At 57.9% G+C, this 26,188-nt stretch overlaps 3 protein-coding genes and 1 long non-coding RNA gene across 6 annotated transcripts in view; 2 read left to right on the plus strand and 2 right to left on the minus strand.

Moving 5' to 3' along the window:
• Nucleotides 1-548: 548 nt before the first annotated feature.
• Nucleotides 549-7,862, minus strand: LOC141931954 (multidrug and toxin extrusion protein 1-like). 2 transcript variants are annotated; one of them, XM_074844781.1, is made up of 18 exons: nt 7,710-7,862; nt 7,229-7,408; nt 7,039-7,140; nt 6,777-6,845; nt 6,362-6,510; nt 6,210-6,252; nt 6,040-6,084; nt 5,423-5,520; nt 5,128-5,225; nt 4,495-4,608; nt 4,314-4,381; nt 3,249-3,357; nt 2,981-3,056; nt 2,834-2,903; nt 2,372-2,504; nt 1,943-2,037; nt 1,315-1,462; nt 549-905 (listed from the first exon to the last, which is right to left on the minus strand). In XM_074844781.1, exons 1-18 carry the CDS (start codon nt 7,860-7,862, stop codon nt 685-687), a joined length of 1,971 nt encoding a protein of 656 aa, XP_074700882.1. In that variant the 3' UTR covers nt 549-684. The 2 variants fall into 2 exon arrangements, with proteins under 2 accessions (XP_074700882.1, XP_074700883.1); XM_074844782.1 differs by having other exon boundaries at nt 549-869; nt 7,710-7,830.
• LOC141931957 (uncharacterized) lies at nt 7,110-8,360 on the plus strand. The gene is made up of 3 exons (XR_012625718.1): nt 7,110-7,163; nt 7,320-7,467; nt 8,238-8,360. It is a non-coding gene; the product is annotated as an uncharacterized LOC141931957 (long non-coding RNA).
• Nucleotides 8,361-8,724: 364 nt separating this feature from the next.
• On the minus strand, nt 8,725-18,253 carry LOC141931955 (multidrug and toxin extrusion protein 2-like). 2 transcript variants are annotated; one of them, XM_074844783.1, is made up of 17 exons: nt 18,133-18,253; nt 16,082-16,183; nt 15,450-15,518; nt 14,935-15,083; nt 14,733-14,775; nt 13,982-14,026; nt 13,492-13,589; nt 13,136-13,233; nt 12,694-12,807; nt 12,402-12,469; nt 12,078-12,186; nt 11,921-11,996; nt 11,517-11,586; nt 10,729-10,861; nt 10,228-10,322; nt 9,903-9,984; nt 8,725-9,497 (listed from the first exon to the last, which is right to left on the minus strand). In XM_074844783.1, the coding sequence occupies exons 1-17, from the start codon at nt 18,244-18,246 to the stop codon at nt 9,262-9,264; spliced, it is 1,701 nt and encodes a 566-aa protein (XP_074700884.1). In that variant the 5' UTR covers nt 18,247-18,253; the 3' UTR covers nt 8,725-9,261. The 2 variants fall into 2 exon arrangements, with proteins under 2 accessions (XP_074700884.1, XP_074700885.1); XM_074844784.1 differs by lacking the exons at nt 8,725-9,497; nt 9,903-9,984; nt 10,228-10,322 and having other exon boundaries at nt 10,831-11,281.
• A 7,008-nt stretch (nt 18,254-25,261) lies between these two features.
• Nucleotides 25,262-26,188, plus strand: part of NXN (nucleoredoxin) — a 52,534-nt gene continuing 51,607 nt past the window's right edge. The window contains exon 1 of the mRNA XM_074845304.1: nt 25,262-25,616. Coding sequence (XP_074701405.1) covers nt 25,299-25,616 — 318 coding nt within the window. The 5' untranslated portion in view covers nt 25,262-25,298. The remainder of the gene's footprint in view (nt 25,617-26,188) is intronic.

Genomic DNA, 26,188 nt, shown 5'->3' on the forward strand with positions numbered 1-26,188 from the left:
GACCCTGCACCAGCTCCGTTGCCCTTCTCCGGACACGCTCGAGTCATTCAATGGCCTTTTTGTAGGGAGAGGCCCTGTAGCCAGGGTGGCTGAGCAGCCAGCTGTTTCATCTGTAATTAAATTCCATTTTTATTGGTTTACTGGTAGCCTTCTACATCCCAACTTGTAACTGGAAGCTGACCTTGCACCTTGCTGAATAAGACCTTTGTTTTACTGTGAAGGCCACCTGAGTCAGGACAAGACCCACATGCCCTGGGCCCCCAGTGTCGGACGTCCCCCCGCTCCAGCCCAAGCCCTGCCCTCAGCCTCCACCCGAAGGAGCCAGCCTGAGTCCAGCCAGGTTTATTCTTTATTTGGCATTTGTCACAGAGCAGCGGTGTGAGCCGGGCTGTGCTCAGCTGCGGCCGGCGGGCGATAGCCGTCAGCGCGGGCTGGAGGGGGTTACCCGCACGCCCGGGGTGCGTGGGGCAGAGCCCAGAGCAGCGTTTTGGGTGTTGGAGCAGTCGCAGGGCCTGTTCGTGAGCGGTGGCTGAGCAGATGCTGCTGAATGCTGCCGGGGGCCCTTTGGCTCCCAGGGGACAGGCGTGTGCTGGGTTCTCTCGCTGGCCGGTGTGTGCTTTGTCCGTCCATCCGTGGGGGTTTTCTCCCCCAAAGCAAAGTCCCCACAGTCCCTGCCGGTGCCAGTCAGTGTCTGCTGGTTGTCAGCTTTACGACAACGCCGAGCGCAAGCACCGCGACGGCTGCGACCACCGCCAGCCCGCGCCGGACGATCAGCTCCTTGGTGGCCATGGTGGTGGCCGGAGGGGACGTGGCAGGCGGGGCTTCCTGGGGCTCCGACGGGCGGGTCGGTCCCTCGATCCTGGTGATGCCTGTGAGCACGACGCCGTTCTGTGCATCCACTCCCGCTGCAAGGAGAATGGGGCAGCGTCGCTGAGGGTTTCTGGGGGGGATGAGGCGTTTCTTGGGAGGGTTTTGTCTGAGGTCTGAAAGCGTGTTACAAGCAGCCCAGAGTGTGGAGATGTCCAGCCCTTGACAGAGCTTCGGTGGGACCTGGTGTCTGCAAGGTGAGCGCTGCCCAGCGTGCCCCGTCCCTCCAGGTCATCCCCCCTCTGGCCTCCATCACCCTTCTGAGCCCACCCTTGTAATTACTGTTTTCCCAGTAACTGAGGGCATCACCAGCGCTACGCTGCACCCCCATTTCATGGGCTTGTTCGTGGCTTATGTGAATCCTTGGGGACCCTTGCTGAACCCAAACGCACCCCTGCACCCAGTGCCCAGCTCCCCCATCCCACCGTGCCCAGCTCCTGGCCATACCTACACATCCCTGCACCGCTGTGCCGGGGGGGTAAGTGTGGGCTGGTGGGGCTGGCCCCACACCAGAGGGAAGCGCCTTGCAGGAGTGTTCGGGGCCTGCATTTGGCTCCTCCGGCAGTGGCTGGGTCACTCCCGCGCGGTGCTGAGCCTGAGGGAGGGAACACGATGGGTTTAGCAAGCGGCACGCGATGCGGGAAATCCCCACCGAGCAAAGCCATCGTGTGGCCTCTCGTGGGGTTTGTCCGGCTGGAAATGGCACTGTGTAGCTGAAAGATGCCTGAAATGAGAGATGCTGGCTGGTGGAAATCCCAGAGCTGTTGGGGCACAAGGTGATGCTCAGGGCTGCAGGGTTGGGGTAGCCTCAGTCACCCCGTCTGCTTTGTGCTTCATGTCCCCGACCAAGGGTGGCACAAGGTGCAGGGGGAAACCTTGAGGCTGGGAGCTGAATACAGGGATGTGGCTGCAGTCATGGGAGCACTGGGTTTTCTGGGTGCACTGGAGGACAGCCTTGGGCAACGCTGGCCTGTGGGATCAAGCCTGTGATGCTGTCTCATCCCACTGTGATCCCAGCCTAGGCACTGAGGAGCTTCCCGCTGGCAGGGTGCGATGCTGTGGGCGCACGGGTTACCTCCTCGGCCGCCTTCCTCCAGTCCATGCGGGAGATGTAGGCGATGAAGCAAGTGCAGAGGATGGAGACACAGACAAGCATGCTGAGCCACAGACCTGCAGAGGGCATGCTGGTGTCATCCGGGACCGCGGCCGGAGCAAACCCAACCCAGGTGGCATCTCAGAACAGTGAGTCGAGAAAGGGGATGTCACTGAGGTCAGCAGGGACATGGGGATGGGGCAGCTGCAGGGGCCTGCTGTGGGGCTGCCTGGCAGACCTGGTTGTTTTCCCAGCACAATTAAAAGCTCTCAGTAGTTGCAGGGGCCATCCCTGTCCACCCCAGTGTGCCCAGTCCCCAGCCAGGCGGGAGGGTCATGGTGAGCTGGGTGTGCCACGTCTACCCACAGGAGATTTGGGGGTGCGCAGAGCTGCATGCCCGGGGGTCGGTACCTATGACGCCGATCCTGGCCACGAAGAGCAGCACGGCTCCCAGGGGCAGACCCACGCCGTAGTAGCTCACGGCGTTGAGGATGGCACCAAATTTCTGCTTGCCTATGCCTCTGAGCACCCCGCTGCAGGCGCCCTGCCGGGGAGAGGGAGAGGGGCTGGGGCCAGGGCCGGGAGCACTGCCTTGGCCAAACTGGGGCCTCTGCTGCTGCCTGGGGGCTGGCGAACCAGCCTGGTGATGAACCAGCTCCCCGCCCCTGCCCGGTTATTTCTGTGTCCCTGCTCAGTGCTGCGGGTCATCTTCTTATGCAGTCAGTGTTTTCTAAGGGGTGATCTCAGAAGCTCCACAGGGTCCCGGTGCATGTGCTGGTGCTCAGCTGCAGCCTGAGGAACCCTTGACCCGTGAATTCTGCTTCTTGGCACTGAGGTCCCCTCCTGAAAACAGCAGCATCCCCAGGGACTTACACACATGGCTTCAAACAAGTGGAAGACGACGTAGACAGGCATGACCCAGGCCACCAATTCAACAATCTCCCTAGGGACAGAGAAAAGCCAACAGTCACTTTTAGGAACCGACCTCCCTGCACTGAGGCTGGGAGCCAGGGCACTCACTTGTCACGGGTGAAGATGTATCCCAGCACGTCCTTCGTGGCAGCTAAAATAGCCCCCACAGCTATGCAAAACCCCCCTGAAAAACAGAGCGAAGTGCTGAGCCCAGCCTGGCCATGATGGGAAGCTCAGGAGCAGTCGAAGGAAGAAATCAGGGGAAGAAGAGGGGATGCAGGTGTGTGCTGCAGGCAGAGGACTGCGAATGCCCCCTGCTCCTGCTGTGCCTGGAAGGAGCCCCAGCAAAGGCTTCCCGGCACGTGGGTGGCCTGACCTGTGCAGAGCAGGCTGGTGGAGGAGGATCTCTTGGCCGTCTCGACGTCGCCGGCACCCAGCGCGTTCCCCACCTGCACACTGGCGGCCGTGGCCAGCCCCAGCGGGATCTGTAACCACAGGGCTGAGGCTCGCGTGTGCGGCCGGGTAGTGGGGCCGTCGCAGTGACAGTGGAATAACCACCCAGCAGAGAGGGGGATGGAGTTAGGATTTGACAGAATCATCTCGGTTGGAAAAGCCCTTGAAGCTCCTCCAGTCCAACCATGAACCTCACACTGACCATTCCCAACTCCACCAGATCCCTCAGCGCTGGGTCAACCCGACTCTTCAACCCCTCCAGGGATGGGGACTCCCCCCCTGCCCTGGGCAGCCCATTCCAGCGCCCAACAACCCCTTCTGCAAAGAAATCCTTCCTAAGAGCCAGTCTGACCCTGCTCTGGCGCAGCTTGAGGCCATTCCCTCTTGTCCTGGCGCTTGTTCCTTGGCTCAAGAAACTCCTCCCCCCTCTCTGCACCCTCCTTTCAGGGAGTTGGAGAGGGCCAGGAGGTCTCCCCTCAGCCTCCTCTTCTCCAGACTAAACCCCCCCAGTTCCCTCAGCCGCTCCCCATCACACCTGTGCTCCAGACCCTGCACCAGCTCCGTTGCCCTTCTCTGGACACGCTCGAGTCATTCAATGGCCTTTTTGGAGTGAGGGGCCCAAAACTGAACCCACTCATCGAGGTGTGGCCTCACCAGTGACGAGCACAGGGATCAGATCCCTTCCCTGTCCCTGCTGGCCACGCTAATGCTGATACAAGCCAGGATACCATTGGCCTTCTTGGCCACCTGGGCACACTGCTGGCTCATGTTCAGCCGGCTGTCAATCAACACCCCCAGGTCCCTCTCTGACTGGCATAATTTAAATTTAATTTGAAACATCTCAATAGGAGGGATAGGCAGGAGCAGGGAGAGACTTAAGTGCAGAGAGGGAAGACTGAGATTTTTCAGGAGCTGATTTTTGCTGGGTGTCTGTGCTGGGACTGTCCCTAGGGAGCCCTGGTCTGAGATAATAACCCCCAGCCCTTACCATGAAAGCGACAACGGACACCTCGTAGATGATGGACTGGGCAGAGAGCTCTATGACGCTCAGCAGGCCTGGGGGAGAGGAGGGGGTCAGGGCTGGGTGAGGGTGCCTCTCGGTGGCTGCTGCAGACACCGCTCTGGGTCACACCCTGTCCACCTCCTTGCAGCTCCCCCTCTCCACTGACCTATCAAGAAGCTCCCGATTTCATAGGTCCACCACTCGATGCACATCATGAGCATGCTGGGGATAGCCAGGGAGGTGAAACTGTCCCATTCCAGTAGGCACTCACTGGACCAGCCTGCAGAGAGGAGAAACACCATCTGATGAATGACCAGACTGGCCACTGTGTTATGTCCTCAAGAGCACCCGAGGCAGCTGGAGGTGCCATTCCTGTTGGCAGAGCCACCAGCGCGATGCCCTTCAGCTCCACAGGACCTCCAGCAGCAAAGTGTGCACGTATGTGCTCTGCTGATGCCATCCTATGGGCCACAGAGCAGTGCAGCCCTCAGCTCATCCCTCCTGGAGGACAACCTCGTGCTTACGTCTGTGCTTATCCGGCTTTGGGGCTGAACCCTACCATGCCTCAGCAGAAAGTTTCATTTTTCCAGAATTAATGTTTACTGCCCGGCACGGTGCTCTGCCAATGCTCGCGCATGACGTGCTGCCACCGAAGCAGCACGGCATTCCTGGGAGCGTACCAGGTTGCAGTTAATATTTCACCATCAGGACTAACAGAATTCACTTGATAGAAACTGTGGAAAATTCATGAACCCTCATGTAAAGCAGGAACCAGAGGGAGCTGAGGATGTGCCCTTACCTCCCCAGGTCTTCACGTGGAGTTTCTTGCCTATAATGTACAGGAACAAGAAAATGGTTTGTGAATACTGAGCAACGGTGTTGGCCCAGGCAGAGCCCCTGCAAAGGAAATGAGAAAGGTCGTCGGCACCCTGCTCTCATCTCCCTGGCCTCGGGGTGCCAGAGCGTAACGTCCCGCCGTGCCCCCGCAAGCACCGGATGCTCGGCCGTGCCTGGAGATGCTGATGTCCCTGAAAAGCCCCTGGCTGTTGCCAGGTGGTGTGTTTTTCCCTTGGTGGGACGTGGGTGCTACTCACGTGATGCCCAAGTGGAGCACGTAGAGGAAGATGCAGTTTGCGATCACATTGACGATGTTGCCGACGACTCCGCTCAGCACCAGCGGCCACATGATCATCTGAAAAGAGGAGGAGATGGGGGCTATGGTGCCTTCACAAAGGCTTTGGGAGAGAGGTGCAAGGGTCTCCACCAACCCCATGCTCAGGAGCTTTCCCAGCCAAAAAATAAACTTCTGATGATGTCGCCTGCTTGGAAAATGAGTGTGTTGGAGGTAAACCTGTGAAGTGGGGAAGTATGAAGGGACATTAAGGGTCATTTAGATGAGTTGTTGGAGGATATGGTGTAGGGGAGAACTTTGTAGAGTAGGGCTGATGGTTGGACTTGATGCTCCCAGGGGTCTTTTCCAACCTGAATGATTCTGTGATTCTGTGACATCCATCAGGCAGATGGATACAACTGGCTGTGGGATGGGGGTGATCTCTGGATCAGAGCTGCTCAGGGTACCTGGGTGATGGTGGGGACAAACACTGCCTCACCCTCAGGAAGGGTGAGTGTGAAAACCCTGGGTGCATCATTGAAGGGAGGGAGCCCTGAGCCAGGGCTGACCCTCTGTGGGTGTGAGGGCTGCAGGACCCACCTGGTTCTGCAGGTATCTTGTCTCCAAGTTGTACAGAAAAACCGCCTGAAAAGGAAATTGGTGGGTGAGATGAGGCCAGCACTGAGCAGGGGCTGTGCTGCTGTGGTGGGAAACAGGAGCGGGATGGCCAGTGCCTGTGTGTGGCATCCAGGGTGCTTGCAGGGACTCACCGGGAGAGCAGGGACAAACGCCATCACGTAACGCTGGGTTAACCTGGGGGACACGAGAGGAGGGGTTAGCGAGGGGCCACAGCCACAGCCACCCTCCTCGCAGCCCCACCATGCCGGGAGGGACACAGTGGGGGTGTCCGGGACCACCTGACCTGGAGACCTCGGGGTCCTGGCGCATGAGGAGCAGGAGCTGCTCGATGTTGATGAGGATGGCGCAGCAGGGGAAGCAGCAGAGCAGGAGGATGAGTGTGGCACGCTGCAGAATCACCCCCACGCGCAGCAGGTTCTTGCTGCCGTAGGTCTGCAAGGCGAGAGGGCGGCGATGAGCTCTGCTGCACTGGCAGCGCGCCCGTGCTGGGGGGACGGGGACCCCGTGGAGCACAGAGCAGCCCTGACCACCCTGCAGACCACCCGGGGAGGATTTGGTATTTCAAGGGGGGCACAGAGCTTCCTCTTTTGGGATTGCCACTTAGGGACAAGCTTCCCCAGCTCGCAGTGCCTGGGCAGAACCCGCTGAGGCTGGAAAACCCCGTATCTCCAGGACAAGTGCCAGCATCTCCTACCCACCTGTGATATCAAGGTGTCACATGCTGAAGACAAACCATAACCTACAGAGATGGCAGTAACATTTATAACCTGGAGACAGGAGTTAAAAAAACAAAGAGCGAATGTGAGCATTTAAGACTTTTGGGTAGGGAGAGGGGCTAAAAGGAAAAGGGGGAGTCTGAAATCTCCTCTGTCCTTGTCCGTCTCCATTCCCGTATCCCGTCCCAGTGTCAGTGGGTGGGAGCTGGTGCCCGGTGCCGGAGCAGCCCCCAGGAATGCTTACAGCAATGGCCAGCGTGACGGAGGCCAGCTCGACCTTGCCCAGGTGGCCGCAGAATATGGAGCTGACAAGGTGTATCAGGAAGATCAGCAGCTGGATCAGGATCTACGTGTGGGGAATAAGCAAAGGTGAGAGATGGAGGTGAGCAGGGGAGGCCATGCTGGGAGGAGCTCTCTCCTCCCGGGGTCCTTACCAGTGGCCCTGCCAGTGCCAGCAGCTTCTTTGCGTCCTCCCAGAAGTTGTCCGGGACCAGGCGCTGAAGCCAGCGGCGTTTCTTTCCGCAGCTGCCGGGTGTGAGATCGTGCTGGCCAGCGGCCACCGCCTCGCTGAAGCCATTCTCCTCGGGGAGGTTCTCCTGCTTCATGCTGCCGCTCTGCCAGGGGAGTGAAACAACCCTCTTCCTCCGCACTCTGTTAAAACCACCCTGCCAGGGTGAGCAATGTGTAACCACGGTGGGGTGAACTTCAGCCGGGACCAGGCGAGCAGCTGGGTCGGCGATGGGAAGTGCAGGCAAGTGGGTCAGGGCAGGGCACGGAGCTGGGGAGCGCCGTGAGGGTCCTGTGCACCCTCCGCAGTGCCGAGGAGCCTGGCTGGGTAGTGCAAGGCACTTCCTGCCTGCCCTGAGCCAGCGTAGGGGTTAAGCCTTCCCAAATCGCTCCCGCGAACCCTCGTACCTCTCTCCTGCCTCTCTGCGGCTCCTCCGCCCGCTGTGCTGGAGGGTTGTCCTCCTCTTCCAGCCGCAACAGAGGATTCATGGGTCCGTCTGCGGTCTCCCGTGAGCTGCTGCTGGCAGTGGCGGGGCCACTGCCCGTCTCGGCCCCTCTCATCCCAGCGCGGTGGTGGCCAAGACAAGCCGGCCCCATTGGCTCGGCTGTTGGCCTCGCACAGAGCGGCAGCGTCGGGTTTCACTGGCACCGCTCCGGAGACCAAATATAGCATCTGCCTTGGCCCGCTGCGGCGCAGGGGAGGCGGAGGGGAGCTGCTCCCGCGGTACAGACCCTCTCCTGCACAGAGCAGGAGGTGGGCCCTGGTGGGCTGGGGTAGCCCATGGGGTAGAACAAGGCAGGTTTCCTCCTCTCCCCAGGCTCCCATCCCAAAACTACTGGGATTCTGAGCAGGGCAGTCTGCCACATCCTCCTCACACCTGGGCAGAGGCTGATGACTCTTTCAAGCTCCTTTATGTCACGTCTTTTCACTCCCAGGCCACCAGCAACCAGCACCACGTGCCAGGAGAGTTGTGGGGTGACAGAGAGGGGCTGTGCACCAGCTCTACGTGGTATTTGCCTCAACAGCTGAGCACATGCCACACCGCCGAGGCCTCGCTGCTGTCACAGGGCTGCAGGTAAGAGCCTGGGAGGGGTCCTGAGGGGCTCGGTGCTGAGGGCAGGGGCAGGCAGGGCTGGGGCTGTTGTGTTAAGACATATGAGCAGTTCCTTGGCAGTTCTGGAGGGTTGTGCACCACATCAACCCTGTCCCATGTGCCTCAGCAACAGTGTGGGAGCCCAAATTCTGCTTTTGTACCTGAGCCTGGCTTAAACAAGGCCCTGGCCGGTGCTGCACCCCAAGCCAGCCCCAGCCTGCAGGCCCAGGAGGCTGAGGCTCTGCACAAACCAGGCACACATCTCTCCTCTACTACGTTAGTCGTGCCAATGACCGGGGTCACGCTCACACCACATTAACAGCCCAACATTTACTCAGAAAACTTTATTGTATCAAAATCCCACCTTACAAAAGTGCAAAAAAAGAGTTGCTTTAGGCGCTGTGCCTGACACGCAGCAGGGAGAGCAGGGCGAGCAGCCAGCGCCCAACGCCCCGGCAGCAGTCAGAGGAGTCAGCCATCTCCCAGCAAAACAGGCCCAATTGCAGACTGGTGCGTGAGGAAACATGCTGTGGGCAGCAAGAGCCTCGGCCATTAACAAGTGACATGGACAAATGCCCCCAGGGAGTAGGGAGCAGGACAGCAGCACAAGGTCCCCGTCTCTTTCCCAGGATATACTCCTGCCTGTCACAAGTGACATCCTAGTGCAGTGCAGGAGAGGGACCAGCTCTCAAGCACTTTCTTCCCCTTTAAGAACTCTGGGTGTGGGATAAAATAGTGTGAGTGAACCAGAAACTGAACAAAGTGACTCTACAAAGAACTGGGGGAATTCCTTCTGTGGCACCATCCTCCTGGGACGTTACCACGTGCCCTCCTGCTCTGTGCACAGCACCCCAGTGTCACTGGTTCTAGCTCTTGCCGGTCAGGATCCGGACCAGTATGCCCACCAGCAGGACAGCGATAGCAGCAGCAGCAGCCAGCACACGGCGGATGATCAGGGCCCTCCATGCCACATCAGGAGGAGCAGGGATGACAGCAGGCTCCTCCTGGGCAATGAGCTGGTGGTCAGGGTGCCTCTCACCTTCCACAACGCTCTCAGGCAGGACCACGGTGTCCACGGTGTCTGTGCCAATGGAGATGTAATCTGTGTAACAGAAAGGGGAGTGCTGCAGGGAAGCTGAGCTGCAGAGTCAGGGGAGCCCAGTCTGATGCTGCACAAGCGCTAGTGACAGTCCTGAGGGTCCTTTCCCAAGGCTCAGGGACACTGGGACATGCCGCAGCAAAGGGGCGGGTGGTCCCAGTGAGGCAGACGCTGGCTGGCACTCCAGGCTCTTCCCTGGAGCAGCCAGAGTGGTGACAGGGGTAAGGACAAGGTGTCTTGTACCCCATTACTAAGGGCAGGAGAAGTGCCTGGGCCCAGCACCAGACACTGGGCTCTTTCCAGCCATCTGGGCCTGCAGCACAGACATGGCTGCCATGGCTATGAAGGAAAGGAAGGGTTGGGTGGAGAATTCAGGCTCCCTCCCTGTTGTCAGGCCCCATTACATACCCACAGCAGATGTTTTGTTAGCAGCTGTGCCACTGGAGTTCACATCTTCCAGTTGTTTTTTCAGTCCAGCTCGGACTTGAGCCTAAAAACACACGCAAGAGTTGCTCTTCTCAGAGCAAGGGTGTCCTGCCCAGCCAAGCAAACTTGAGCCTCTTCCCTCTGCTCTCCCAAAGCAAGCATGCTCCACACCAAACTGCTCATCCCTACAGGAGAGCGGCAGATCCTCTTTCACTTTTGCCTCCTCCCGGAGGGCTGTGGCATTGTACTGGGACAGGAACCCACCTAACACCTTTTAAGAGTTACTAGAGAGAAGCACAAGTCTCACCTCTTCTGCAGCTTTCTTCCAATCCATGCGCATGACAAAAGCCGAGAAGGAAAGGGCTTGCAAAGAGATGCAAACGATCATCCCCACCCACAGACCTGCAGCAGTGGAGAGTTACTTCAGGGGAAGCTTGAGGAAAACCTGCTTTTGCCAGCCACTGCCAAAATGCCCCAGGACTTCAATGGGGTCAGATTATTGCCCCACGTCTAACCCAGCCTCGATGGCAGAGCTGCCCTGAGGGACAGGGAGAGGTAACAGCTCCTAGAGGGGCCCTATGCTGGGAGCAAGCCTGGATTTACGGGGACATCTCAGCCCCCATTTGATGGAGGCCACTCAGAGCCTGCCTCAGCTAAACAATTCAGCAACGCAGTGCAGCCCAGCCCCACGGATACAAAGGAAGGTCTGAGCACAAGTTCCAGGGCTGAGCCTTTGCTCAAGGCAGGGTTTGGCCCAGCAGAAGCAGCGCTGGCAGCTCGTATAAAGCCGAACAGAGGGCGCACGTACCTAACACCCCCATCTTAGCCGCAAACATCAGGGAGATGCCGATGGGCAGCCCGATGGCGTAATAGCCGATGGCGTTGGCGATAGCACCCATCTTCTGCTTCCCCGTGCCCCGCAGCACACCGCCACAGGTCGCCTGAGGAGAGTGGGCAGAGGCATCAGCACACAGGACAGCACGTGCTACTGAAGGCACCAACAGGAGCTGCGGGCTACGGCATGGCCCTGCGAACAGGGGAACCCACAGCACTGCCCCGCAAAGCCAGGAGGGACCAAAGCCACATCACGGAGCGCGTGGTGCAGGGCTCCTCTCACCCCAGCTGCCGACCCAGGCGCAGAACGTGGAGCTGTCTGCAGACACCCACAGACACGCCAGCGGACACCACAGTGCTTTCCACACTGCCTGGGTCCCTCTCCCAGGGACGTGACAGGAGGAAAGAGGCTGAAGTGACTGTCTAATGATTGTAGGAGCACTGCTGCTGTGCTGGGAGTACCCGACACCTCTGAAGGTCCAGCTGCTCACTTGTGCTGCTCTGATGAGCCAGGAAAAAGATGAAGCCTTGCCGGGGGAAAGAGGGAGAAAGAACAGGGCTGTCTGCAGCAACGCCAATGGACAGCCACAAGCACAGGGGACACTGAGGTGCTATAGGTAATGCAAGCAGCTGCTCTGACAGTTTATCAGTTTACTTCTCTGTACCATTTTAACAGGCCAAGAGTGAGCTCCTGGCAGCTTTGCACTCTCCATTGCACCCCAACCTGCAGAGGGGAATTGCTCCACATGCTGAAATACTCACTGCTGCTGCATCAAACAAGTGGAACGGAGCAAAGATGATCATCACTTTGGACACCAAGATAACGATCTCCCTGTTGGGAAGATGTACGTACTGATCAGGGAAAGCAGCATGGCCTGGTCCCAATGGACTCTGGTCCTGACATGTCTCCCTCAGCCAGCTGCAAAGCCTGACCCCAGCCCATGAGACTCGAGGGGACACGTAGAGCTTGGGTACCACCATGGTAGTGACCCCGTGTCAGCAGCATCTGCGCTGCCCTGTGGCACCAGGCAGTGGGGAGGAGCCTTTGGGGAATGTGGTTGTCAGACGGAGGTTTATGAACTCTGTCAGCAGCTTCTGAGCAGCTCCTGGGATAAATCACACCCTCCAGGAAGGTAATAATACTCAAAAGAAAGCTGTTAACCCACTTGTCACTGGTGAAGATGTATCCCACCACGTCCTTTAGGGTTCCCAGTAATGTTGCAACCACCACAGCAAAAACTCCTGAAAGAAAGAGAAATAGTCAAATTGCTTAAAGGCAGCAAGTCCTGCTCCTTTATTCCCCTCTGCGGGACCTGGGCTGACCTGCACACAGCAGGGCAGTGATGCAGGAGGTCTTGGCTTGCAACACGTCCCCCGATCCCAAGGCATTGCCCACTCTGACACTCGCAGCCACGCTGAAGCCCAGAGGCACCTGAGGAGCAGGAGACAATGAGGAGGTGAGTGGCAACAGAGCCTGCAGCAATTTTCTTCCCCCCCAGCAGGGAATTTGGGGCAAACTGGCATTGCTGCAGTAAAGGGATTTTCTATCTGCAGCTCAAGTCCTGCTTCCCTCCCCAGCCCTGATCTGCAGGGCCATTATCTGGGGTCTCCTCCCCATCTGACACTGATTTAATACACAGCCCTTACCATGTACGCTGCAGAGGAGAGTTCATAGATGACAGACTGCGCGCCCAGCTCCACCACACTGAGCAGCCCTGAAAGAGAGTCATCGCTTCCTTCATTAGGTCAGAATTAAACTCCTCCTTTGCCAACAAGGAGGCAGTGACTCCAGGGCTCCCATCCCACAGACACAGCATCCTGCAGAACCAATGCTGCTGGCAGGAGGTGCTCTGGGGACATGCTCAAGAGGCAGCCACCAGAGCAGGCATGGCTGGAAGATGACCTGTTGAACCAGAGGAAAAAGAGGATTTGCACTCACCTGCCAAGAAGCTCCCGATCTCAAAGGTCCACCATTCAATACACATCATGAGCATGCCGGGCACCGCCAGCCGGATAAAGGAGCCCCAGTCCAGGAGGCAGTCCCTGGTCCAACCTGCAACGAGGAGGTGAAGCAAAATGAATGCATGTTCTCCCTCTCCTCCCCTGAAGGGGAGCCATATGCTCTTCTGAATGCTCCCCGAGGACAATCACCACTGCAGCTCACAGGACACCAGCCTAGTCTTGCTGCTGCACCATGCTGCATTCCTGAGACAGGATGATCATCTAGAACGTACTTGGAGCTACGGTAAAGGCCCTGAGGACACAGCTACAGCATCTTCCCGCTGTGAGGGGATGGTAATCTCTTTGTCAGGTGCTGGTGACACTGCCAAATCCCCAGGGCCAGACACTGGTATTTTGAAGGATTAAGCCATGAACAGTACCTCCCCAGGTCTCCACATGGATCTTCTTCCACCACACGTAAAGGAAGAGGAGGATGGCCTGGGTGTACTGAGAAACTGTGTTAGCCCAGGCAGAGCCCCTGGGGAGAGAGACAGGCACATTACAAATGACATCCTCCCCAACCTCCTCAGCTTCAGCAGGAGAGACCTGGTGGCAGCATACAAGCCTTGCGGCAGATATGGGGCAGACCCCTCCAGCCTTATCTTTGCAGGCTGGTTGGCTGGGGGCAGAGGGTGGTAGAACTGGGTACCCAGGACACCCCCCCCCCCCCCCCCCCCCGCCCTGAGCAAGCCCCTGCACCCCAGCAGAGGCTGTCACCACCTCTGCTCACACTTACACCATGCCCAGCTTCAACGCGTAAAGGAAGAAGGCATTCATGGCCACATTGAGGATGTTGGCTGCAATCCCCGTCAACACCTGAGGTAAAATGATCGCCTGGAAGCCAAGGAGGGACTTTGGAGTTTGCTTCCCCAACATCACCCAAGCCCCATCCAATAAACACAGGGGGAGACCTTCAGCAATGCCCAGGGAGGAAGCCAAGAAGGCAGCTCCTCTTTCAGATAATGCTAGACTGTTAGACATGCGGAAGGCAGCATGCAGGGCTCAAGAGCTGGTGCAGTCAGTAAAATGCAGAGTTGGGAGGTAGCGATGGGGAAATGGAGCAAACTAAGGGTGGTTCCCGTGAGCGGGCCAGCTGGGGGGCTGTGCATCACACATTCCTCAGCCCAGCTCTCCCCAGAACAGGATGAACTTAGATCCCCAACTTTATCCATGTTCCTAGGAATACCTTTAATCTATGGCCCAGAGCCTGGCTAGTTATACAATACCTGACTTAGTAAATATCTTGTCTGCAGCTGGTACAGAAACGCCGCCTGCAAAAGCCGGGATTCATTTCATCAGCACCGCCACACTGTGGTTCAACAGCCAGTTACCATTTAACCTCACCGATAGCTCCCACCCTCGGCTCCCCGCACTGCCTTTTCGGGGTGCCCCAGCCAGGCACACTGCCCAACACCCCGCTCCCGGGGTCTGGCTGAAGCACGGCATCTGCCAGCACTGCGGGCACCCAGAGCCAAGAGTAACAAAAGCCACCTCCCATTCCCAGTGGGAAGAGAGATCGGTCTCCAGACGGGAAAACTATGCTTCCTCGTCAGCACGGGAGCCTGGAAACCTTGGAAAAAAGGATTAACCTACAGACCCTTACTGCCCAGGGGTACTGCTCCTGTCTTAGAGGATTCAGAGTAACTAGTCAAGAGCCCCGCAGCTACGAGCGTGTGCGAACAGCACGCTGCAGCCTTTATCTCAGAGCTGTGAGCCCTGGAGCCCCTGGTTCCAATGTCCATTGGCAGTTACGTCTCGTGCAGGGACGTGGCCTGCAGGAAAAGCCTTTGCACAGCAAGATGGAGGAGTGTGTGTTTGCTGGTCCGGCAGCTGCTGGCCAATACACATCTGGTAAGGCCCAAGATCGAGGGGCATGTTGTAAAACCCCAAACCATGCTGCCCTGTGATCCACACAGCCAAGACCTTCCCTCCTTTCTCCTGATGTTAGTGCTTCTAACAACTTTAGCAGCAACTTACAGGAAGCGCTGGGATAAAGATCATCACGTAGACCTGAGTTAACCTGGAAAGAGAGTTGTTTCCCCAGTTAATGATACAGCAAAGCAAGACCTGAGCCAAGCAGCGTTGCGCTCAAGCTCCACAGAGCCGTGACTTCAACACTACATGGCATCCCACCCACAGCCAAATGCCTGATCCAGAAGGGCTTGATCTCCCCCCTGACCTGGAGACCTCGGGGTCCTGCCGGATGAGCAGGAGGATCTGCTCGGTGTTGATGAAGAGCGCCCAGCAAGGGAAGCAGCACAGCAGAAGGATGAGGATCCCCCGCTGCAGGATGGTGCCCACCTGCTTCAGGTTCTTGCCGCCATACGTCTGAGTCGGGAGAGGGGACCAAGGTGAGTGTTACAGGGAACCAAAGGGTCTGGGCAAAGGCTCAGGACCCAGGGCAGCAACAGGCTGATTAAATGCATTTCCCACGCCCTGCAGTGACTAATGCCAGGCTGGTTGAGTGTAACTGGCTCTCAGGCAGATTGCACAACCCTTTGCTACACAGGCATGACCCAGGGCTCCCTGGGGGAGCTGCAGGGAGGGAGCAGGCCCCAGCCAGTGCCTCTGTAGCCCTGTGCTGCCTGGAAGCTGCAATCCTCCCACCCTTTGTGGCCAGACCACGCTGCACAGGGGGTGAGACACCACCAACTGAACCCTGTCAGGCACAAGAGAGGGGGAGCTGCCACTGACCTGGGACATCAGTGTGTCGCATGCTGAGGCTAAACCAGAACCAATGGAGATGCCCGTCACGTTGATGACCTGGAGGAGAGACAAGGGACTGGGGTTGCAAGGTAGGGTGACAGGGGACCTGGCCCAGAGCACTGTGTTCCTCCTAACTGGGTGGGAAGACAGTTCTGCTACAAGTTTTTGGGAAGTTTCCAGCCCTTCTCTGTTTCTCAGAATAACACATTCTTGTTGCCTAAATAGCCTCTTCTCTCCTCTGGTGTGGAAAAGGATCCTCTAGCAAGGGGTGGATATCTAAAGGACCACAAACAGTGCCACTCCTAGCCACACAGGCACTTTTAGGTCTGACGGGTCCAGAGAGCTGGTCACAGGCTCCAGGTCCCTGCCCAGGTGCTGGCCACTCACTGGCACAGTCACCAGCTGCTCGGTTCCCATCTCCTGCCTGTGCTCAGTGTAAAAGAAAGAACAGTTTGGTGGGTGTGATGTTTGCGTAGCATCAGGCTCTACTTATGCACAGAGTCCTTGTGTACACATTCCTACAGGTTTGGGGTTGTTTTGTTTGTTTTTTTTCCCTCCTTTTTTTTGGTGACACGTAATTTGTATGTTTTAAATCAGAGGTGAATCAGAGTAATACGTACGGACACAGCCAGCGTCACAGCATCCAGCTCAGCTTTCCCCAGGTGGCCACAGAAGATGGAGCTGACCACGCTGATCAGGAACCCCAGCAGCTGGGCAACAAACTAGGATGGGAGGAAGGGGAGACAGTGAGATGAGGACCCATGAGGACTTGAGGAACACCACCCTTCCCTCAGGAGTCGGACTATGAACTTTCCTGGTGTCACTGGTTTTCCTGGTGTTGCCACAGCACCTTGCTCTGCTGTCCTGGGAATCTGTCCCTGCTCACCAGCTCCAGGACTTGCACAGGCTCTCAGTGGTTTCGTCTTTCAAAGCCTACCTCTACCTGTCCTGTGGTATTTTGTTGTTATGCAGCGTGTCTGCCAGATGACCTTGTTTACATCTGGCTTAACAGCTTTACTAGAAATCCCCTTTTCCAGGATGAAAGTTGCACAGAGAGGGGAAAATAAAACAATCCCAATGCTTTTCTGCACTTCTGTGCATCTGGGGGAAACCCTCCTCCCAAACTGCAAAGTCCTCTCCTCCTGGAGACGTGCCAGGTCCAGCCTGCTTGTTCCTCACCAGCGACTACAGCAAGGCTTAAGGATGCTGAGGCAGAGATCGCCCTCCAGACCTCATTTTCCCTGGCAACAGGACGGCCCCTCTACAGGCATCTGAGGCACAGAGTCGTGGCACAGCTAGAACCAGATGGTAGGAGTTAGAGACGTTTTTACCCGCTGAGGGGTGGGCACAGCTGGAGACCATGCCCAGGATCTGCTCACGCTCCTTTCCACCCAGCAGCCAAGAGCCCAGCGCTGCTGAGGAACCAGCTCCTGCGGGGTCAGAGGAAGAGCTGAACAAAACCTTCTTCTCTCCAGACATCCCACCGCTGCCCACAGATACAGTCCTCCTGCCAGGCCCAGGCCCGTTTGAGGTGCTGCTGTGAGCAATCCCCACAGGAGGGGTCCACACCTCCCCGATTGCTCTAGCACCGGGTTTGACATGAAATGGGCATTAAAAATGGCAGCTGCAGGTTTGGTTTTGAGATTGTCTGTGCGCACGGAGGAGCGGGCTGTGCCCAAGTGAACGGTTGAGGGGACTGGGCTGGGGCTGATGTATTCAGCTACAGAAACCGAAACCAGCCTGTGCTTCCTCTGCTGCCTGATCACAGCGGGTCAGTGCTTTGATGTCTGGGAGGTCTCCGAGAAGTTCATCAGTTGGTACTTATTTACCGGATAGAGTAGAAGATTCAAAGCACGGAACTTCATGCGCAATAGGTTTAGACCAGGGCTGTGGTGCAGAAGCCTCTGCAAAACGTGCTCAGGACTGTGCCACCAGTCCCTGACTACCAGAGGGTACATCTCCTCCTGACAAACGGCGGTCCGGGCAGGATTTTGGGACAGCGAGCCATAGGCCACCTTCGCACCCAGACTCTGCTGGAAGGGCTGGCCAAGGAGCACGAAGCAAAGTGACTTGCTTGTTGCCCAAGGGGTACGTGGCTGCAGACTGGTTCCCCAGAGCAGTTTAGCAGCTTATCCCCCCTCCCCAAGTCCACCACTCTTCCCCCACGGCTGGAGCAGGGCTCATGGACCAAGCTGGACAGCAACAGGAATTCCTGTGGCCAAGAATAAGCCCCATAAGGGTGACAATGAAGGAAATGAATGGGGGGGGGGGGTTAATTCTGGCTGTATCTTCTGCAGGGCAGCGGGCACGGACTGCCCGAGGTGGGGACCGGGCTGACTCCCTGGCCGGGAGGGGAGGACAGGGCAGGAGAGGGCAGGGCAGGAGAGGGCAGGCGCAGCCCCGGGCCGCGGAGCCGTGCCCAGGGGCTGAAGGAGCCGCAGCGGCGGGGCCCCGGGTCTCCTCCGCAGCCGGGGTTACCGGGGCACGTTGCCCGGCTCCGGGCATCCGAGCCCCGCGGCGATCCCCGGCCGGGCCGGGCCGCCCCCACCTCAACGCCGCGGCCGTTCCCCCCCTTCCCGGGCTGGCGCCGCTCCGGCGGGAGCGCGCCCGGTCCCCGCCGCCCCCCCGGTCCCCGCCGCCCCCCCGGTGCCTCCCCCCGCCCCGCTCTCACCACGGGCCCCGCCAGCCGGGCCAGCTCGTAGCTCTCCCGCCGGGCGGCCGCGGGCAGGAGGCGCCGGGCGCCCCGCAGGCACCGCGCTGCTGCTGCCGCTCCCGCCGCCGCCATGGGCCCAACCGCCGCCGCTGCTGCCGGTCCGGCCGCCGCCCGCCCGGTTTATGGGCACGGCCGGGGCCGGCTCCCCGCCCCCGGGGCCGCGGGGCTGTGGGCGGTGCGGGCCGCAGCGGCACCGGCAGGGTCCCTCCGCCGGCCAAGGAGCGGGACCCCAACCGCGGGTCGGGGAACCCCCCCGGAGGCAGGAGCTGGGGACAACCCCATCTCCCTCACGTGTTGGCCGGAGCTCACTGCGGGGGTTTTAGGGGGGGTTGGGGACACCCCCATGGGAGAGCCATGGGCTGGGGACCCCCCTACGTGTGTTGGGGAGGGGCTTGGGGCCCTGCTGCGTGGCGAGCAGGGGACCCCGGTATCTGTTAACCGATGTCTAGAGCCCTCCCACTCGTGGGCTATGGGATGGAGACCCCCTGGGGACCCCCCCACATTGACCAGGGGTTCACCAGCGGCCCAGGGACCCCCACTCCAGCTGGTGGCTACGGACTGGGGACCTGCCTGTGGGGTGATGGCTTGGGACCCCCATGTGCTGGCTGCGGGCTGGGTCCCCCAACATAGGGGCCTGTCAAAGGCAGGGACGTCTCAGCACATTCTCCAGGACCAAAGGGACGTCCCCTCTGCCGTCAGCGTTATGATAACGGGGGGCAGCTGGCTCTAGGCAGGCCCCATTCTCCATCCGCCCACCAGTGTCTCATGACCTGGGGATCGCCCCCCAAACCAGGGATTCCCACCCAGCAGGCTGGCGATGCAGGTATCGGGGTGTGAGGGTTTGAAGGGGGGCTGCTGGACCCCACGTCTGGGCTGGGCTGCCCGTGGTCGTGTTTGCCTGGCACTTGTCAAGAAGGAACTTTGCTTTGGGTGGGAGCTTGGGTTGTTACAGGAGTGAAATTCTACCCAAGTGCAGGTGCTTGTAACCAAGTAGCTGTAACCAAATCTATTGCTAACACACGGAAAATGGCAGCGGAGAGTGGGGCTTGGTTTTACAGCTGTTTAGATGCTGCCTCGGTGCCTTGTAGCTGTGATGTCATCACCCAGAAATGTAAAGTCCCATTAATGTTTCATTTACCCCCTTGCTCTTTCAGTATAAGGTGACATCATGAAAAACAGTGCAGTAGCAGTGGTGAGTCATCGCCACCCTGATTTTATGTGCCATGATGAAATCAGGGTATCTCAGGACAAAAGAGTGCCTGATGCTGCTGTAGTCTGGTCTTGAGTTCCTCCAGATTTTGGTGGTAGTCGAGGGGGAAAGACCAACTTGCAAAATTTACTTGAAGTTGTTTCTTCAAGAAACACACGTTTTCATATAGCCACAGGATTTTCTTCACCGATCACCAAAACCTTTTCACGAATGAAAAAAACCCCAATGTAATGTTCAATGTGGAGTTGGGAGCATATTTTAACTTTGTAACAGTCTCTTCCTCTTCAGGCAGTGGTCACATCACCATGACCCACCCTGGGTGACACAGGCCACCCCAACAGCCTCGCAGTGGGCACGGGCTGAGCTCAGGTAAACACTTTGCTCCTCTCCCATGGGGGAAAGGAGAGGAACAAACTGACTTGCAGAATGGAAATGTCCTGGGCCAAAGTTTTCAGGCACAGACACTTCAAGTCACATTCTTAGTTTCAGAGACTTTCTTGCCTGGGGTGCTCAGTGCTCTCAGCACCCAGTGCACTCAGCTGCAGATAGGACTGCTCAGCACCACTGTAAAGAGGCTAAATAGAGATTTTTATGCTCGTGTTAAGACAGCCAGGGTGCAAACCTTCGCCACATCTTCTGAGGGTGGAAGTGGACTGAAGAAATGAAAGAGGAGGTGTCACTCCAGCCTCGTGCTAGGTAAAAGTCAGCAAGTGCTGCTGGTGTTGGTCCCAAGGGCATGGCTTTGTGCAGGGCTTGGCGAGCTGGGGCGGCTGCTTCTCTCCCCGATCCATCCCTCCCCTGCAGAGCAGCGGGCGGTTGGGTGCGTGTGCCAGAGCCTGTGCTACCTGTGGGATGGGACCGCAGCGGCAGCTATGAAGAAATAGAAGTAGTTAGCAGCGAAGGATGTGTGTCCTGGCTGGTGGTGTGACTACTGTTTTCAGCCCGGTTGTGTGATGGGCAGGGGGTTCCTGCGGTGCCGTTATCTCCTGGGGAGGCCAGAGGGGAAATGATAAGGCTCAGATGGTGCCATTCGTGGTCCTCAACAAGCAGCGCAAGTGTGAGTCCCTTTGAAGTTTACTTGTGACCCTGCTGAGATCAATACCCTGGGCTGGCAAAGAGGAGGGAGAGAATCAGGCAGAAACCTGTGAAAAAGGACTTTGAAAATAGTAAGCCCTGTCTCTTCAGGCTTAGGGAAGAAAAGTTACCTCCCAGCCCCAGGTACAGGACTAGCCCCCGAAGAATCAAACACACAGAGAAGGGTTGTGATTGAAATGCCCCTTCTTGTGTTTTGCTGCTGCTGTTTGGAATCCACTATATCTGCTTTCAAAAGAGCTGTTTTGTGTTTCCGTGGTGCCACGTGGAGCCCAGTCTTGCTGGCAAGCAGCAGAACGGGCACCCCAGGATGTGGTCTGGTGAGCGGGGGTGCCCTGAGGTCTCCCCTGTCACTGTCACGACAGACCTGGCGCTGCTTCAGCCTCCGCGCTCTCTGACTAGTCTGTGAGCTGCCGAGGGGGACGTGGGTCAGGGCAAACTTGCAGGCTGAGCCCGGCACTGGGTGCTGGCACGTTGGCTCCTTCCCTTTCTGTGATGGGGACAAGGACCTTGCCAGCTGCCGGGCGAGATTTGGTGGGACTCATCTGCCAGAGCTCCCAAGACAGCTGGGGAGGGTCAAAGGTCCCTCACCAAGCTGCCCTCAGCGATCCGGATATTAACACTATTGCAACACCAGTTAGAAGAATTTGAAGGGTCAAATTCCTTTGGAGTGTAACATCGTTGAACTCGGTCGTTTTAGACCTCCAGCGAATTTGGAGCTGCATTTTGGAAGGCTGATACCTTAACACAGACCTGTTTAAAGAAGTTAATGTGTGACCGGCTACAAACCATCTGGAGCAGGCAGATGGCTGCCCTGTTGGAGCTGGTTTCGGCAGCTGGGACCCTGGGCAGTTCTCAGCGATGCTGATGTGAATTCAGAAGACGGCAGCTGAGGGGAGAAGGATTGCAGTTGCTTGCATCATCTGCAGAGCAGAATTAGGCCTTTTTTCTGAAGATTTCCAGCAGGATGACTACCCAGGGCTTTCTCTAGATATGTATGTCCATATTCTGAAATGCAGCCAACATCCCACTACTAAAATAAACCCCACAAATGTACCGTGTCTGGAACCATTGCGATTAAGAGCTACCAAATAAGAAAAATGTCAGAACACAATGGATTTATGTCAAACACTCAACTGTTTGAAGAGTGTCCCTTTCTTTTAAGAGGCCTTGCTGCTGGCTGGTGGCCAGATACCGTGGAAAATCCACTCCCCTCTGTGCAACGTGGAGTTCAGAATACAGCTAAATTAAAAAGTAAATAGCCTTTTGCAAACAAATTAGTTTTTATTTAAGCACTGCACTATAGGATCAGATGATCAGAGCCGTCAGTGGATACAACACACGGATTTGGGGCTTGTCAACACAGAGATCAAACCAGAACAGCTGTCTTCAGATAGCTCCCCTTGCGTGATGATCCAGCTGCGGAGAAAGTTACTGTGTTCTGGAGTAATGAGTGCATTAGCAAAACATGCTAATGATCTTAGACTATAGTGACCCTTACCGCAGGGTAGCCTCTCTACTGGGTACACAGGGATGGTTTTTCTGTTTAACCCCACCTAAGTGTTCTCGAGTCCATCCTGCAGATTGATGAGGCTTCCTCAGACCCAGGAGAACTGGTGTTCCACTGCTGCCTGCATCTCCAAGGTGTAATTAATGTTCAATAATCTTGAAAAACGTGATGTCTAATAATGTTTTAAATGGCGCTGACTGGTGATGCAGCTGCTGCACTGAAGCGGTTACAGGACTTGCAGTTACACGGCTGCCAAAAAGGTTGAACTCGGGAGTGGGCAGCTCTCAGTGGTCTCTAATCATCCTGGGTGTGTTTATTGCCCGTAACTGCTATTTTTTGGCATGGACAGTCGTATAAACAGGACTGTTCACCCCATTATTTGTCCCAGCTTGCTAGTGCAGACATGCCTCTGTAAGAGGGGTTATAGAGAAGCTCAAACCTGATGTTTACAGTGGATGGAATTTGTCCAAAGGCATTTGCTTGTTCAGAAAAAAGCAACGAGAAATCTGTCATCTCACTGGCACCTGCAAGCCTGGCACGGCCTCCGTGCCTCTGCATTGCTGCGCGTCTGCCGCTGAGTGCTGCTGCCTGCCGTGTCCTCGAAGTGCTGCGTGTGTTGGGAACTAACCTGGGGCTGCCTTTGGTGACCTGGAAAGCTGCCTGCCCAAGGATTGTCGCTCTCTGCTGTTGCTAAATAGGAGTTTTCTTTGATGGCTTCTTTTACACTGTGGCTTTAGGGTAACTCTGCTACCGCTGTTTAAAAACCACCCTGAGCTTACCTTTCTTTCCTTCTTTTTGCTGCCACGGGTTTAATTTGCTCAAGCTAATGAGCATACATCCCCACAGCTCGGTATCATCGGCCTTGGGCAGAAGTCACAAAACCTGATGAGTTTTCTCAATTGAAACAGCGAGTGTGAACTCAACTCAATTTGCCACTTCTGCTCCCAAGCCCTCAGGCTGGGGCTCGCCTTCTGGCCCGGCTCCATGGGCACCTGCAGCTGGCACAGGGAGGGGCTTGGGCGGGGGCAGCTCCAGCCCCTCAGCAGCTCTGGCCTCGCTGGGCACGGCTGCCCTGGGAGGTGCCAGGGGGGCCCCACAGACCCCCGCTCTGCCCACAGCCTGGGCACCTGCACCCATGCCCGGCAGGGCCAGCACCAGCGGGGGGAGGCCAGGGGTGGGATGGGACCCCCTTTCCAGCCATTCGTGCCTTTGCCTGGCAGCACCCTTGGGCTCAGCACTTTCACCCTGCCGCATTGCGTCAGTATTTGGGGATTTTTTCCTTGCTGACAAGACCCTAATGAGCACTGCTTGTGGGGGAAACAAATCCAGGCAAATGCAAGTGTTTGGCCAATATTTGCCAAATATTTTGGCAAAATATTTGCTAAATACTTTAGTGAAAAATACAATATATACTAGTCAGAGGGGATGCAGTGTAAAAAAAAGAGTACTTTGAAAAAACTAATGGGGTTAAGGAAGTGCAGACTGGCACCATCTCTCTATAGACAAGAAACTGCTTATTCAAAGTCCTGTGATGTGGTCCTGCCTCTTGAGCTCCCGTGTTTCAAGCTGGTTCTCAGATGGGCATCCTGAATCCATCATTTTGCTGCGGAGCCTGCACATGGGCAGACATCCACCTGTAATGGGAACCCCGCAAGCATTCGCACGGCTTAACCTCGGTTTAGTCACTCCTCATGTTGTGATGCTGTTTGGTAAGAACAGCTATTTCCTGATTTTATTTTATTGTTCAAGAGACAAAAATGGTTTTTTTTTTACTTGTTCTGTATTTCAGGGCATCTTCCTTCTGTTTTGTTCACTAAAAATGGGGCCAGACAAATTAACTGCAGTCATAAATATTATTTTTACAACAAAATATTTATATTGCCACACGGGTTGGTCGAGTTCAGGGCTGCAGACTTAAAAAACAGCTTCCCTGCCCTGAAGAACCCAAATACTTAATTAAGGCAGATAAGGCAGGACAAATAAAACCAAGACAAAACTCCTCTTGCTTTGAACCACCTCTAGGGAGCAGGTCTTGGCAAAAGAAAAGAGACATTGTAAAGCTGTAATAATAATAATAATTAATTGTATTTATAAGGCATCCCCCAATGTCTCTGGATGCTATACAACGATTTTAAATGCAATTGAAAGCAACAATAAGCAGCCAAATGAGAAACCAAATAAGGAAGTGTTGTAAAAATAAAAGTATCTTTTACAGTAGCTAGCAAGATTTAAGAGTGCTGGTTTGGGGTTCAAAAGGTAAAATGGAGGAGGTGTCCAGCCTGCGCCCACGTTGCTCCCCGTGTGTTTCCGCAGCGCCCGTGTCGCTCCGCGCCTGGAGAGGACCTGCAGATGCTCCAAACCAAAAGCCTCCAAACTTCAGCCCCTCAGCCCCGTCCTCTGGACCCTCGCACACGCTTCCACGTTTATTTTGCTTTCCCGGCAGGTGCGAGCGGAGGGCGGGAGGTCGCGTGCAGGGGGGTTTGGCGGCGAGGGCAGGCGGGTCAGGGTCTGCAGCACGGACACACGGACATCAGGCCAAAGCGGCTGCGGGTCCGTGCTGCGGTGAATTCTGCGGGCTTGCAGATCGCAGGCGTTGATTATGAAGAGCAAATACATTTTAAAGCCTGGTTTGCATGCCATGTTCACGCTTGCTCGCCTCTCTGTATTCCACCCAGGCAGACGGTGCAATGCAGTGTGGCCAGATTTACCTGTGTTCACACTTCTGGTTCGGCTTTCAGGTTTTCCCACTCGCTATTGATGGGGGTAATCACGTATTGACTCAGGTTTTGAAGGCGGAGAAGGGAAAGACTCTGGTTCTGCGGGCCTTGGGGAGCTGCCTGCACCCTCACGGCCCCCGGCTGAAGCCGCTCGTCTCCGGGCGGCCGTTCGGAGGTCGAGTGGGCCGGCTGGGGGGGGACACTTGCACGGGGAGCGGGGGCTCAGGCGGGGTCTGTGACTCGGGGCGACCCTCGGCAGTGACCGGGCTCCCTGCAGCGGGGCGGAGCGCGGGGGGGCACGGCCGGCGGCCATCCCTCGCTGCTCCCCTCTCCTCGGAGCAACCGGACCCTGGAGGGACCGAGACCTTGGGGGAGGCTTTATCCAGGGCTGGGTCAGCGCACCCCACGCGTGGGGAGCCCGCGGGAGCGCGCGGGGGGCGGAGGGGGCCGGGCCGGGGCGGGGGGCGGCGCTGGCGGAGGCGGGCGCGGGGCCGCGCGGGGCGGCAGCGCCCCCTGGCGGGGCGGGGCGGGGCCGGTGTCGCCGCGGGCGGAGCGGGGCGCGGGGAGCGGAGCGGGGCGCGGGGAGCGGAGCGGGATGGCGGGCGCCTTGTCGGAGGTGCTGGGAGAGGTGCTGGTGGCGGCGGACGGGGAGGAGGTGGCCGTGTCGGCGCTGGCCGCCCGCGGGGTCTCGCTGGTGGGGCTCTACTTCGGCTGCAGCCTCGGCGGCCCCTGCGCGCAGCTGGGCGCCAGCCTGGCCGCCTTCTACGGGCGCTTCAGGGGGGAGGCGGCGGCGGCCGGCGGGCAGCGCCTCGAGATCGTCTTCGTGTCGGCGGAGCAGGAGCAGCAGCAGTGGCAGGAGGCGGTGCGGGCCATGCCCTGGCTGGCGCTGCCCTTCGCCGACAAGCACCGCAAGGTGAGGCCGCGGCCGGGGCGGGGGGCGCGCCCCGGGCTTTGTCTGGGGGCGGCGGGGCTCGGCCGGGCCCCCCCCGCGGCGCCGGGGCGGGTCTCGCGTGTCGGCGGGCGCGTGGCGTGGGGTGGGCGCCTTCCAGAAAGTTCCCGGGGGGGAACCGGGGGAAGGCGGCGGGCGGGGGGGGGGGGGGGTGTCGGCTGCCGTCCCGCGGGGCGCCGCCGCCTCGCCCGGCTCCTCCGGTTGCCGGGGCCTGCCTGCCGCAGCGGGCGGGGAAACCCCGCAGGCTCCGTGCGAGACGGGGAGGGGGGAAACCCTGGTCAGGGGGTCGCGGTTTCAAGGAGGGGGGGACGGCCGGACCCTGAGGGGGTCCCCCCGAGCAGCGGGGCTGGCGGGCGGGGCGGGTGAGGAGCCGAAACCGGGGGCCAGGGCCCCGCTCGGGCGGCCGCGGTCAGGCGGAGGGAAGCAGGGCCGCGGCACGGGCCGCCGACACGGTCCCCGTGGGCTGCTCCGTGGGTCTGGGCACAGACAGGGGCCGTGGCCCCGCCGCCGTTGCGGGGGGGGGGGGCGTTCGGTGG

Source organism: Strix aluco, chromosome 19, assembly GCF_031877795.1.
Source record: "Strix aluco isolate bStrAlu1 chromosome 19, bStrAlu1.hap1, whole genome shotgun sequence".
NCBI classification, from domain to species: Eukaryota; Metazoa; Chordata; class Aves; order Strigiformes; family Strigidae; genus Strix; species Strix aluco.